We start from the raw sequence: 15,270 nt of genomic DNA on the forward strand, positions 1-15,270 counted from the left end.
CTTGTATGTTGTACATATAAGAAGTGCACTAGGGTGATGGGGATTAATGTGATCGGGTTCTGAAGGGGAATTTAGAAACAGGATAAATAGGGAAGCATTAGATTAGGAAATTTGATAGGCCTCTCTAAAGAATTGTGCATTTAGTGCACGCCTAAAATTGTGGATATTGGGAATTAAACCAATTGTCTGGGGTAGCGCATTCTAAAGGACTAGGGCAATTCGACAAAAGTTTTGGATACTGGTTGGGAGGTTTGCAATAGGGCAGAACTTAGTCTATGCTCATTAGAAGAACAGAGAACACGGGTAGGGTGGTAGATTGATGAGGGAGGAGATATAGGGCAGTGTATCACTGTGGAGAGCTTTATGGATGAGAGTGATAAGTATAGACTAGTAATTATTAGGAAATTATAGCACTAGTGTTTCTGGTGGTGCAATGCGTCACACAGCTCTGCTACAGGTCCTTCATCCCGAGTGAATGAGTTACTTGCTCCGCCCCTGATTACATCACGGCTATGTCATCACAGGCCCTTCATCCTGGGTGACTTACATGCTCCGCCCCTGATTGCATGACGGTGACATCATCACAGGTGCTGTAAGCACATGGCTGCTGACTGGCTCTGCAGGTTTTTAGTAAAGTGAAGGACCTGTGGTGATGTCACTATCAGATGATCAGGGGTGGAGCACAGGGCCCCGGTGACTGATCCCATGACAGGAGCATCTTCACATGTAACTCACACAGTCACTCTCTTACAGACAGGTGGTTATTAGTATTCCATAGCAGCTTAGGCCATGGGGGGGTTTGTAGAGGATGTAGTCCACCCATAATCTGTACAGGAATGAAAGACCTGTGATGACGTCACCGTAAAGTGACCAGGGGTGGAGCATTTAACTCACTCACTCAAGGATACAGAGCCCAGGTGACTGATCACATGACGGTGACATCATCACAGGGCCTGTAAGCACACGGCTGCTGTCAGGCTCTGCATGTTTTGTTTGAGGACCTTTGAGGATGTCACTGTCATGTGATCAGGGGCGGGGCATGTAACTCACAGTCACTCACAGGTGGTCGTTAGTATTTTAATTGTATTCTATACTGGATGGGCAACCAGTGCAGTGACTGGCAGAGGGAGGAGGCATCAGTGTTTTGACCAGCACAGGGTGGAGGCATCAGTGTAGTGACTGGTACAGGGTGGAGGCATTGGACCAATGACTGGCACAGGATGGAAACATCAATGTAAGGCCACCTGCAGACGGGCAGAAATTCCGCGGCGGGATTCCCCGCAGAATTTCCGCCCCTGGACGCCTGTATAGGATTGCATTACAGCACGCAATCCTATGCAGACGGCCGCAGTTTGTCTGCGTGAAAGTACGCACAGCAAACAAAACGCGGCATGGTCTAATTCTGTGCAGGGCTAGCAGTTAGATCAAAAGATGAGTCTGGCTGCTGCATTAACAATGAATTAAAGAACAGAGAGTTTAGGAAGGACAGGTCCAATCAATAGCGAGCTGCAGTAGTTAGAGTGAGAATGGATCAGGGCAACAATAAGCGCTCCTTCTGTTTCTACGGCAAGAAAAACACAGATTCTGGAGATATTTTTGAGGTGCAGGTGACATGATCAGGCAAATGATAGAATATGAGGAGTTAAGGTAAGATTGGAGTCACATATCACCCAGACAGCGAGTGTCCTGCCCAGGAGTCACAGACTAAAAGTTAAATATCAGGTTTAGGTCATTTAGTAGATCACAGAAACACAAGAAGTTCAGTTTTTGAAAGGTTCAGTTTCAGATAGAGAGAGGACATGATGTTAGAGACAGCGGACTGACAATCACTGGTATTTTCAAGTAGTGAGGGTGTGATGTCTCAGGAAGAAGTGGATGTCATCAGTCTAGAGATGGTGCTGAAAGCCAAATCTGCTGATAGTGTGTCCAGTAGGGGCTGTATAGATGTAAAAGAGGAGAGAACCGAACCTTGAGGAACCCTAATAAAAAGGAGAAGAGGAGAAGAAGTAAAGCGCGAGAATGAGGTACAGATCAAGCAATCCAAAAGGTAGGAGGTAAACCAGACGAGAGCAGCATCCTGAAGGCCAATAGAGTGGGGCATATTGAGGAGACGTGGGTGATCTACAGTGTCAAAAGCTGCAGAGAGATGCGGGAGACATGGAGAATGAGGTGGTGCGAGAGGGAAGGAGATCAAAGCTACTGGGGGATTGGGAGATTATTTCCTGACGTTGTTGTTGTCAATTTTCTCTTTGAAGTAAGCGTTCAAGTGTTCAGCCCTGTGTTCCTTCATAGGTAGCTGCACATTAGGTCTAAGGATGGAGTCAAAAGTATCACAGAGTCATTTTGGATAGTGAGGAGATAAGAGAGGTGAAGTAAGCTTGTTTGGATGGTGAAGGGCAGAGTAGTAAGTTCTGAGCATGAATTTGTAGTGGAAGAAATCTCCTTTCCTGGAGGAAACGTGTTTGAGGTGGGTGCCAAGGTTACCATGCCTGTGTCAAGAGGGTTGGAGTATGGGGGCTGCTGCTTTGTCCTGGCCACTTTTGAGGGTTTCGTTATATTGTTTGATACCCAGGTTGGAATAAGAGAGGGAATAGATTGGGGACAGCGAAGACTCAGTATATAAATTGCTGAGCATTAACCACTTGTAGGTTTCAGTATATGCGATAAGTAGGAGTGTCCTGAGAAAGACAAGAATACTTGATAGTAAAGAGGAGAAGTCTGTGGTCTGAGAGCAAGAAAAAGTTTAAAAAGTAAGGGCCCTTTTACATGGGACGACCTTTTGGGAGTAGATTGTCACGTGTCTGGCGCAGGACTGGAATCTCATGTTGTAGCCACTTACTAAAGGGTAGGGTGGTCCAGGAGTAGTTAGGGTCTGGTTCACAAGATGATGGTGCAGTACAGTTAGAACGACCGGTATTGCGGTGGTAACTTCTCATTTTCTAGGGGAGCACTCTTGGAGCTTTGCCCCTGACTGGGCGTGGGCAGCTTGGATTGGCAATTCATCTTACAATGCTCTAAGGGGAAGGTGATAGTTCTTGATTCCCAGTTAATGGCCGGGTTGTGAGTAGAGAACTATTCCTCGGATGACTGGGAGATTCGTAGAGGAGATGAGATGAAAACTGATCATCTCATGATGATCTGGCTCTATGTGAATATCCAGTTGACGTGTCTCCTGAGTGACAGGCCCCCGAAACCAGAGGGAAACCATTCACCGTTTCCATTTCAACGGGTTCGGTTTTAGCTCTGGTTGCAATATGATTGTCAGGAGCATATTGTCAGTCCATGAAATTCCCTCCTGCTCCTGAATCCAACATGGCAGTGCCTAAGATGCTGAAGGCTCCCCATAGTTATCTTGAAGTCATTGTCAATAGTGGGGAGTTTATTGCACATTAGCTAAAGGCTGATTTACACGCAACGATTATCACTCAATATTCGTCCAAACTACGGCTTTTGAGCGAAAGCCGCTGCGTGTAAATGTGTGCCCATTGTGCACTTACCACACACTCTTCATTCATTGCTGAGTTTAGCAAAAAAGCCGTTGTCCCTGATAAGAGGGGCATGCTGTGCTCTCCGCGGGCAGCGTTAATAGCAGAACAAAAGCGACATGTTTAGAGAACAGACCGCTGTTCTCTAAATACATGGAAATGAAGCTAGTTAGCTACTAATGGGCTGATTATCCCATTAGTACCTAATGCAAAATGATCGCTCAAAACTTTCAGTTTCTGATGAATTTTGAATAGAGATGAGCAAAGCTACTCGTTTCGAGTAATTACTCGATCGAGCACCGCGATTTTCGAGTACTTCTGTACTCGGGTGAAAAGATTCGGGGGGCGGAGGGAGGCGTGGCGGAGCGGGGGGTAGCAGCGGGGAACAGGGGGGAGCCCTCTCTCTCTCCCTCTCCCCCCCACTCTCCGCTGCAACCCCCCACTCACCCACGGCGCCCCCCGAATCTTTTCGCCCGAGTACGGAAGTACTCGAAAATCACGGTGCTCGGGCGAAAAAGGGGCGTGGCCAAGTAGGTTCGCTCATCTCTAATTTTAAACAATCATTCTTGCGTGTAAATGGACCTTAACAGTTCCAGTAAATAGTGCATGTGAGAAGGAAAGAGACATGTAAGTAAAAAAGGAAAAAAATGAATAGCGGCTCACCTCACCAGCAGGGCCTCTGATACAGGGGAAAAAACAATATCTGTTTCCCAGCGGGAGCTCCGTCCTCAGATGGTCGTTGGCAATCGGCTAAACTTCATGAGAGAAACTTTAGATATGGAGGAGGGCTTCAACCGAAACGCGTTATTTCTCTCGGAAAGAGACATGGGTTGATATGGATACCCTGTTTCCCTGAAAATAAGACATAGCATGATTTTCCAGAATTTTTGAGGATGCAAAAGGATTTTTCAGGCTTTTTGAGGATGCTTGAAATATAAGCCCTACTCCAAAATTAAGCCCTGCTAACATTTAATTAAAAAAATCAATTTAAATAGTGTCCAGGCAGCTGTACATGTAAAAAAGTTAAACCTTTTTGAACAAAAATTAATATAAGACACTGTCTTATTTTTGGGGAAACACGGTAGTAAGCACTGAATGGGGATACTCGCTGTTAGTTATGAAGCAGAGAGCTAAAATAAAAACAGAAGCTTTAGTAATAGTAGAAGTGGTGAACTTAATGTTCTTGAGGAGCTCATATACACTCATTGACAAAAAAAATAACGCATCAAAAAGGAGTTGTTGGAATCGGGTGAAACTTTATATGTGTGAATATAATAATAATATATGTGAGTGATTATAATATTAGAGCGTAAGGATACGTTTATTGCAGAAAACTGTGTAATTCCAAGGAGGCTCTACTACCCTGTTGTGTCACCTCTAGCCTGGATATGGGCAGCCATGAAGGCATACAGGATCCATATGCTATCCTGCAGCACATTTGCCCATGGATGCCGCAACTGGGCCTCTAGATCCTGCACACTTTTGGCTGCCGAAGCTGGTGTCCCAGATGGTCCCATAAATGCCCGATCAGTGATAAATCTGGTGACCGGGCAGCCAAGAAAGTGTGAGTGTTGTGGGGGCTCCTGGTACCCCCTGGTGTGTGGCCAAGAATTATCCTACTGGAAGCCGCCATGAGAGGAACACATGTGGCTGCAGGATGCCCTGAACATATCGCTGAGCTGTCATTATCCCATGTACTAGGGGTGACCGACTTCGTGTGCTAAGGCTCCCCAGACCATCATATCAGCAGGGGGCAGTGTGCTGTTCGACAGCAAAGGCAGGAGTGAGGCACTCACCATGAGTCCTCCATTCTCAAACACGACCGTCATCAGTGCCCAAACAGAACCGGCATTATTTTCATAATTCACAAAGTCGCAATGTATAAATGCCCACAGAATATGTCTACCAGGGCTGTAGCTGGGTTGCAGGCTGTCAAAGGGGGTGCATGGTGCCAGATGGGTCCAGGATGCCAGAAAGGGTGCAGGGTGTAGGAGTGTATGGTTTTAGAGAGGGAGCAGGGTGCCAGAGGGGTGCATGGTTTTAGAGAGGGAGCAGGGTGCCAGAGTAGGCGCAAGGTGCAGAAGGAGGTGTGGAATGCTAGAGGAGGTGGACAAGCTGATTGTCCTTGTCCACCTCCTCTGGCATCTGGCACATAGACACAGAGCTAGGTCAGTGAACTGAATCGTTGCTCCATGGAACAGGAAACCCTTTTTACACTACTTACCCGTATAACAATGTGGCAGGCCCAACAGGGCCGCCAAATACATGATTGTTTGCTGCAGAACTCAGCACTGATAGCTGATGGAAACGTTGATATCTCAATACAAGTAATGTTGTTTCAGATTCATTAGCACGTCTGCAGCACGTGTCCCATATCCTTCCATGTAGCTGTTCGCATAATAACGTGTGAGCGCGCATCACTTAAATGCATGCGTCTATAAATTATGGACACTATTTAGCCTAATTTCAGAAACACGTATGGTAATTTCCATTAATCGCTCTGAGTCCTTGGAGCTAGATCATTCAGACGATCGTGTTAGAGTCATCCGGTTTTTTCCTGTTCCATACTGTACATGGATTTTGCATGTAATACAAGTGAATCCAGAGTGTAGCATTACACAAAGCACCAGTGGACTATTCAGAGTAATCCTCAGCATCGAGGCATCCAGCAGTAACCACCGACTAAGCTGGAAGAGAAATGAGAGGAAATATTAAATATTCTATATATGAAGATTCAATATAGCGCGTCTTCTCTATATATGCGGATTATAGATACACAACCTGCACCAACTGTCCACCCCCTAAAAGTAATCAGAGCGTAGGGGAAAAGAACAGATGATATACTGGGAAGCCTGCGGTATAGTGCGCCTTCTCCATATATGAAGATTACAGATACACAGCCTGCACCCCCTCCCCTGAGTAATCAGAGCGTGCAGAAAAGGATGATATATCTGGTAGCTGCAATAAATGTGTCTTCTCCATATATGAAGATACTGATACACAACCTACACTGGATCCCCCCCTCCCGAGTAATCATAGGGCACAGTAAAAGCAAAATGATATACCTAGTAGCCTTCAGTATAGAGTATCTTATGTTTAGATCAAGATTACAGATACATCCCTCCCCCAAAGTAATCAGAGTATACATGAATAGATTATTTCCTGGACGTCCTACACAGCAGCACATATATACACGGGGATTTATTCATCTACCTCATCTTTTGGACAGGTGACATGAACCAGGGGCTTAACTATAGAAGATGTAGGGGATGCGGTTGCACCCGGGCCCAGGAGCCTTAGGGGTCCCATAAGGCCTCTCTTCTCCATATTGGGAGCCCAGTACTATGAAAAAAGCATTATAGTTGGGGGCCCTGTTACAGGTTTTGCACCGGGGCCCAGAAGCTTCAAGTTACGCCTCTGACATGAACCATTAAATAGTAGGGCCGACTACTAGACACGGATCATGGGCAGGAGGGCACTACTTCTGAAGAATAGAGGTAGATCCTCTTTATCATGTCAAACGACTCTTTTTATTAGAGTGATTGCTTTTATCATACTTTAGAGATGTTTTCTGGGACTAAACTATTAGGGGTTCTGCCGCTTGCGATCCCTGCCAATCAGCTTGTTGAAGGGACCATGGTGCTCAGGTGAGCGATGCGGCTTCTTCTTTCCTGTGATGTCACATGCATTGATCACATAACTTGAGAGTAGCTTAGTCCCGTTCAAGTGAATGGAATTGAGCTGTAATACCCGGCACAGCCACTATACAGCATACGGCGCTGTGCCTGGTATGGATTGAAGTGACAGCAGAACTCACCTGCAGCCCTTTAATATGCACCTATTCTTGTGTCATGTGCTGATTTCTGGGCGCCAAAGAGGACGTTATGAGAAAACCTAAATCTACTAAGAAGTTATGTAAACAGGGAATTAGTCTTTAACCCCTAAATGGACAGGCTTGCTTGGGCCTTAATGACCAGCATTTCATGAAAATGGCTCTACGACGACTTGTTTTATGTTGGAAAAATAGTTTCTATCGATATACATGCAGGGCTCTAACTACAGGTGGGTACGGGAAAGTAGCCCGCCACGCTCTACAATCTGTCTTTGTTGTCCATAGCAACCAATCAAAACACAACTTTAATTTCTCATATTGCTGAGGTAAAACGAAAGCTGCGCTGTGATTGGTTGCTATGGACAACAAAGGCAGATTTTCTTTTTGACAGCTTTCATAAGCGTGTGGTGCTGCACTATTTTCCGTGTGGCACCCTGTATAATTTCAGATAGTCTCACTCAGGGTTCGTTAGCCATCAATAGGAGGAGGCGGGACGGGCCAGCGCTTAGCTCCGCCCCATCCCACCCCTCTCATTGCAAAGAACGAGCGGGGAGGAGGGGACAGGTGAGCCTGCGATGGAGAGGAAGGGAAAAGGGCCGACGACATGGTAGTTTTGGCGTTTATGCGCCATGCCGTCTAAACGGACACACAAACGCTTGATTTGTGCTCCTGTTCACCAGTTTTAGCTCTCCCAACGTAGTGTATATCGGACGGCCGTGAAAACGGCAGCCGATATACGCTCGCGGGAAAGAAGCCTGAAGCCTATTTACACAGAGCGATAAACGCTCAAAGATCGGTCAAACGACAGTTTGAGTGACAGCTTTGAGCGCTCATTTTGCATAAACTATTAAATAGCTACTCAGCTACTTAATAGCAATTAAGTGTGCAAATAAAGCCTTAGCTAAAAGCAGTTAAAAGCCCAAGGGCTCTTATCTACTTTCAGCTCCTTTGTTTCCCGACGAGAAACAATGCTATCAACACTACCCGCGGAGAACTGCTGATAAGACCGCAGGACGATTTTTAGGTTGGCCTGAATTTATCAATCAGCTAGCAGTGAACGAAGGCCGCGCGCTTAGATGCAATGATGATCGCTCAAACGATCGCTTTTTAGCGATCATCGCTCAGTGTAAATGAGCCTTTACTTTGGTGTAATCAGTCAGCCCAGGGTTCTCAGAACCAAACATCAGAACACCTTCGATAAATGCATGGCAGCCTTGTCAGGTATATTGCTGTCCGTGGCTTTGTCACTGTGTATCAGTTCTTACTAGTGGGTGAACCATGCGTCGGGGGGCGTCCTCCCTGCAGTCGGTTATAGTATCTTTGGCATGTTGCTTTATTATATAGATTGCTTTATATTGTGATGCCATATATATTTGTCATTGAATGTGGTTACATTGCTGCTGTGTCCCGTGTCACTACCTAATATATGGATGCTGTCAGGCTGCATTGGCATTAACTGTTTATCATGAGTATGCTATTACTATTTTAACCCCTTCATAATGGGGCCTTTTTTTTTTGCTTTTAATTCCCCACTTTCAAAAGAATCCTAGCTCTTTCATTTTCTATTGCCGTAGTTACCTGAGGGTGCATTCCCACGAACGTATATCGGCTCGGTTTTCATGCCGAGCCGATATACGTTGTCCTCATGTGCAGAGGGGGGGAGGATGGAAGAGCCAGGAGCAGGAACTGAGCTCCCGCCCCCCTCTCTGCCTCCTCTCCGCCCCTCTGCACTATTTGCAATGGGGAGAGGTGAGGCGGGGCTAATTCTCGGAACTTAGCCCCGCCCTCGTCCCACCTCCTTTCATTGCAAATAGTGCAGAGGGGCAGAGAGGGGGTGGGAGCTCAGTTCCTGCTTCTGGCTCTTCCATCCTCCCCCCCCTGCACACCAGGACAACGTATATCGGCTCGGCGTAAAAACCGAGCTGATATACGTTCGTGGGAATGCAGCCTGAGGGTTTATTTTTTGCAGTGCGAGTTGCTTTTTTTGCAACGGTACCATTTAATGCGCTGAAAAGTTTAAAAAAAATTCTTAGTGCCCTGAAATAGAGGAAAAACACAATTCCACCATCTTTGCCGCGGTACTGTTTTTACATCATACATACTGTGGTAAAAATAATACGGTAACTTTATTTTGTGAGTCAGTCCGATCACAATGATACTTTTTTTTTTAGTGTTCACAGGAGACTTTAACTTGCGATCGTTCGATTGTTCATACCATATACTGCAATACTTCAGTATCACAGTATATGGTATATTTGCTGACATTCTATTAAGATTGGGTTTCAACTGGTACAGCCGGGCTTTAACTGTCAAAGACAGACAACACTGGCCGTGTGTTGAGTGGGCTTGGCTCCTGACTAGAGTTGAGCGAACATACTCTGCTGAGCTTGATGCTCGTTTGAGTATTAGCGTACTCGATGGTGCTTGTTACTCGAACGAGCATCAAGCCGTGTTCGACCCCGCCCTAGTTTTTGGCTCCTCCTAACTGTGACGTGCCTGTTTTGGCCCCTCCCCGCCACGACGCAGCGCACGACATTGGCAACTTTTTTGTCAGGCAGTAAGGAGAGAGAGAGAACGAACCTAGGAAAAAAAAAGAAAAAAACCCCGGGACCCGGCGTCCCACATACAAAAATGCTCGAGTCTCCCATTGTAGTCAATGGGGTTCGTTACTCGAGTAGAGCTCTCAAATTTTACGAAAAGCTCGACTCGAATAACGCGGACTCGAGCATTTGGGTGCTCGCTCATCTCTACTCCTGACAAAACCAAGGACGTACATATACATCCTGGGGCGTGAAGGGGTTATAGGCTTTTATGTTTCTACCTTTTAGTCTATGTATATTGTTGTATAGGAGTATTAATTATAACACAAAGTACTTTTTGTATTGATTGGTTACCATAAAAACATGGGCGGTCCACGGAGAAGCAGACATATCAATTGGGTTAACTCCCTACATCCCCCAGCCAACCAGAACCCTATTGTCATTGATGAGGGGCAAGAACCCCGAAGCAGCTGTCTGTAAGTGGGTACTTTGGTTTGGCTTATGTCCTTAGTCACACTACAAGACCAGTTAAAGGGTCAGACATAGATTTATAGGGAAGCTACCTTCCAGTAGGCATTGTCCCATCTCCCATTTGCATACCAGTCACATTTGCAGCTAATTTACCAACAATTAAGAGATTTTCTGAGCCGAGTGTTTTACATCATAAACTGGAAGAACGATGTTCAGCCTAATAGATCAGATACAGTCAGGGACGTAATATCTGCAGATCAGTCTGAGAATTAAACCGTAATGAGGATGACAGAACACATTTGCACTTTGGTTAACAATTCATTTGTGTCCTCCAATTATTTCCCGCAGATTAACGTTGACGTTGTCGTGTCCAATGGATCTGAAGAACTTTCCTATGGATGTACAGACATGCGCCATGCAGCTGGAAAGTTGTGAGTATCATGGCAGATAGTTAGGATTGGGATTGAAACGCGCTATTTGTTTTTACCATTAAAGAAGCCTGACGATGATGATAATAGTGATGATTATAGCGGCTGCTGATTATTGTTGATGATGATGATGATGAATTTAGCTGCTTATCATGATTATAGCTGATGAGGATTATACCATATTAGGCTTTGTTCCCACGTATTCACGCTATGATCTGAGCAGTAAAAGCTTGTGAACGGCTGCACAAATCTAACGCTTGTGCGCTCGTACAGATAGCATGGGCCCTGGCCAGGGGCGTAAGTAAAGGCTCAGGGGACCTGATGCAAAAGGTGAGCTGCCCCCCTCTATCTGTATCTGTACCCATACCCATACCTAAACCATGCTGCACAGAGACATAACTTGAAACTTCTGGGCCCCAATGCAAACCTGTAACAGGGCCCCCAACTATAATGCTTTATTCATAGTACTGGGCTCCCTATATGGAGAAGAGAGGCCTTATGGGCCCCCTAAGGCTCCTGGGCCCGGGTGCAACCGCATCCACTGCACCCTCTATAGTTACGCCCCTGGCCCCGGCACATATACACCGAGGCTGCCATGCCGTTGCCCCTTCCCTCTCGCTTGCTGGCTCACCTCCTCTCTCCTCCCCTTCGGCTGATTGCAATGGGAGGGGACGGGGCAGAGGGGAGCTAAGCGCCACTCCGTTCTCTCCTATTGCTGGTTGCGAACAAGCGGTGGGAGCTTAGCTCCGCCCCTGTCCCACAGCCAGCAATGGAAGGAGGCGATACAGGGCGGCACTTAGCTCTGCCCTACCCTGCCCATTGCAATCAGCCGGAGGGGAGGAGAGAAGAGGGAGGGAGTTTAGCAGCCACGCTGCTAAACTCCCTCCCACCGCCCTTCTTCAGCCGCTGTCATTGGTTCCCATAGGAGCCCATGCAGCGGCCGACATATTCCGGCCCAAAAGATAGTTCCAGCCGATATACGTCGTCTCTCTCTGCAGGGGAAGAAAGCTGGAAGAGCCAGGAGAAGAGCTCTGAGTTCCCGCCCCCTCTCTGCCTCCTCTCCACCCCTCTGCACTATTTGCAATGGGGAGAGGCGGGACAGGGTGGGGCTAATTCTCATAACTTAGCCCCACCCCCTTTCATTGCAAATAGTGCAGAGGGACGGAGAGGGGGTGGAGAGGAGACAGAGAGGGGGCAGGAGCTCAGTTCCTGCTCCTGGCTCTTCCATCCCCCCCCCCTGCAGATGAGGACACCGTATATCGGCTCGGCGTGAAAACCGAGCCGCTATACGGTCGTCTGAATCCACCCTTATGCTGATTATGATGAAGTTGATAATGATTAATTATAAATAATGATGATACCTGCTGCTGCCGGTTATGGCAGATGATGTTTGATGTTTATTATAGCTGACGATGATGAGTATAATAGCGGCTGCAAATTATAGCGGATGGTAATGATTATAACTGATGATGATTATAGCAGATCAGGATGATGATGATAGCTAAGGATGATTATAGCTGCTGATGATGATTATAGAATATGATGATGTTTATTATGATGGTGCTAGCTGCTGCTGCTGATGATTATAGCAGATCATGATTATATTGATCATTATTATAGCTTACAATGATGATTATAGCTGCTGCCGCTGATTATGTTGATGATCACGATGATTATAGTATATTATGATGATGTTGATAATGATTATAGATGATACCGGTAGCTGCTGCAGATGATTATGATGATGATTATGTTGATGATGACTATAGTTGATGATTATGATGATGAGGATGATTATATTATATTATGATGATGTTGATAATGATTATAGATGATACCGGTAGCTGCTGCAGATGATTATGATGCTGCCTATTATAGCCAACAATGATGATGATTATAGCTGCTGCAGATCATGATTATGTTGAAAATAGCTTTCAATTATGATTATAGCTGCTGCTGATTATGTTGATGATGATTATTATGATGTTGATTATAGCTGGTGATGATGATGATTATAGCTGCTGCTGATGATTATTATGATGATGATTATAGCTGCTGATGATGATGATGATGATTATGGCTGATGATTATGTTGATTATTCTGATTATGATGATTATAGCTGCTGCTGCTGATTATGTTGATGATGATGATTACAGTATATTATGATGATGTTGATAATGATTATAGATGATACCGGTAGCTGCTGCAGATGATTATGATGATGCTTTTTATAGCCAACAATAATGATGATTGTAGCTGCTGATAATAATGATTATAGATGATCATGATTATTATAGCTGATGATGATTAGAGTAGACTTTGATTATGAAGATGTTGATAATGATTATGGCTGGCAATGATGATTACAGCTGCGGAGGATGATGCTGATTATATCTGATAATGATGATTATAGTAGATGATGATGTTGATTATGTTGATGATTATAGCAGATGATGACTATGATGATGATAATGATTTTAGTTGACAGTGATGACGATGCTTGTGGCTGCTGCTGCTGATGAGGATGCTGTTGATGATTTCAGAAGATGTTAATGATGATTATAGCTGCTGATAATGATTATAGCAGATGATGATGTTAATGATGATTATAGCAGATGATAATGATGCAGTTGTGCCACCATGATACATGCAGAAAGGAATAATAAACAATGGATTATAAACAACCTCTATAGAACTTATTCCTGTTTGTGCGGCTATATGAATAGAATCAGAAGGTTGTTAATGATTTCATTACGTCATGACTGTATGGAGACCATGGAAAATGTTTTAGGCTTTATTTACACGAGCGTTTATCGTCCGCCGCTTTCACGGTCGTCTGATATATGCAACCTTTTGATGCATTAGATTCCAATACATCAGATCAGATAGGCGTATTCCTGTGGCGTAAAAGTGCTTCTTTGAGACTGCTCAGAGAGTGCAGGGCTCTTTTTTCCTCCCCGATTTGAAAAAAAATCATAACATTTATAACTTTTCTATTTTTACATTGACATAAGCCCTCTAGGGCTTGTTTTTTGTGGGACACGTTGTGTTTTTCTGTGGTGCCATTAAATATTCCATATCATGTCCGGAAAAACTTTAAAAAACTTTGAAGTTGAATGAAATGGAAAAACACCCTCAATTTCGCTATTCTTTTTTTGGGGGGGGGGATGGTATCTTGTTACTATGACGTATACTGTGTGGCAAAAATTACATGTTAAGTTTATTCTATGGTTCAGTCAGTACGATTACGGCAACAGCAAATTTATATACTGTGGTTATTTTTCTGTTGTATTACTTTTGAAAAAAAAATTATGGAGAGAACTACAACTTTTTAATCACTTTTTATAACATTTTGTCCTGACGAAAAACAGCACAATTTTGGTGTTGGGTATTTTTTGTTTTGACCGTTTTCACCATGCAGGATAAATAATATGTTATTTTAATAACAGACTTGTATGGACGCACCAATCGTACATATGTTTATTTCTTTTGTTTTATTTTTTTGTTAAAAACAGGAAAAGTTTTTTTTTTAACTTTTAAAATTTGTAATTTTTTGCAAAAATGAAAAAAAACTTTACTCAACTTATGTTTATCTTGATTGTAGTCCCCATAGGGAACCTGAACTAACAATCATCCAATTGCTTATAGAATATATTGCAATACTTCAGTATTGCTGTATATTGTATTTCTGGAGTCATTGTATTAAGCCATACTTTCCCCCTGTAGTAATATATAGCCATTCTGTCCCCCTGTAGTAATAAATGATCATACTGTTCCCCTGTATTACTACCGTATATAGCTATACCACCCCATGTAGTAATATATAGTTATATTCCTACAGGGGGCAGTATATGGGTCCTCAGTATGTAAATATAACAACAGAACCAAGCTCAGCATATATATATGTAGAACTAGAACCAAGATCAATAAAAGGATAAATTGTAAAGTCAAGTCAACCCTTGCTATTTAAGTTTGTACTTCCTAGTAGAACCTGTATGATGGGAGTTGTCAGATCACAAACAGGAATGCTACCTCCCATCATCACACTACAGACCACACAGTGACTACAGGACTGACCAGAGGCAGAATAAACAATAACAGCGTGATTCACACGTGACGTCATCTAGTTTTCTTCTCCATCCAGTCCAAATTGACACATCTTCTCTCGTACACAACTTGTCGCAAGTTTTCACACAGACGTCTTTGGCTCTTTGCTTCTTCATATCCATAATCCCTATATTAAGATGTTTAATTGTGCCACACATGGTTCCCCCTACATATTCTATAGCAGTGCAACTAATAGCACCCCCTGAGTTATGAATAACAGACCGCGCTGTCCCCCTGTAATAATGATCGACACTGAGCCCCTGTAGCAAATAAGGAGCCATACTGTTCCCCTGTATTACTACATAGCCATAACACCACCTATAGAAATATATAGATATACTGCCCCCCCCTGTAGTAATAAATAGCCAAAATGTTCTCCTGTAGTAATGTATAGCCACACTGCCCC

At 44.3% G+C, this 15,270-nt stretch overlaps 1 protein-coding gene across 2 annotated transcripts in view; it reads left to right on the forward strand.

The window, feature by feature from the left end:
• The window catches only part of GLRA2 (glycine receptor alpha 2), a 168,312-nt gene that overhangs the window by 40,549 nt on the left and 112,493 nt on the right, over window positions 1-15,270 (forward strand). For both annotated transcript variants that reach the window (XM_066598537.1, XM_066598538.1), the window contains exon 5: window positions 10,677-10,759. In XM_066598537.1, coding sequence (XP_066454634.1) covers window positions 10,677-10,759 — 83 coding nt within the window. The remainder of the gene's footprint in view (window positions 1-10,676; window positions 10,760-15,270) is intronic.

The sequence above is a fragment of the Eleutherodactylus coqui genome, chromosome 4, assembly GCF_035609145.1.
Source record: "Eleutherodactylus coqui strain aEleCoq1 chromosome 4, aEleCoq1.hap1, whole genome shotgun sequence".
NCBI classification, from domain to species: domain Eukaryota; kingdom Metazoa; phylum Chordata; class Amphibia; order Anura; family Eleutherodactylidae; genus Eleutherodactylus; species Eleutherodactylus coqui.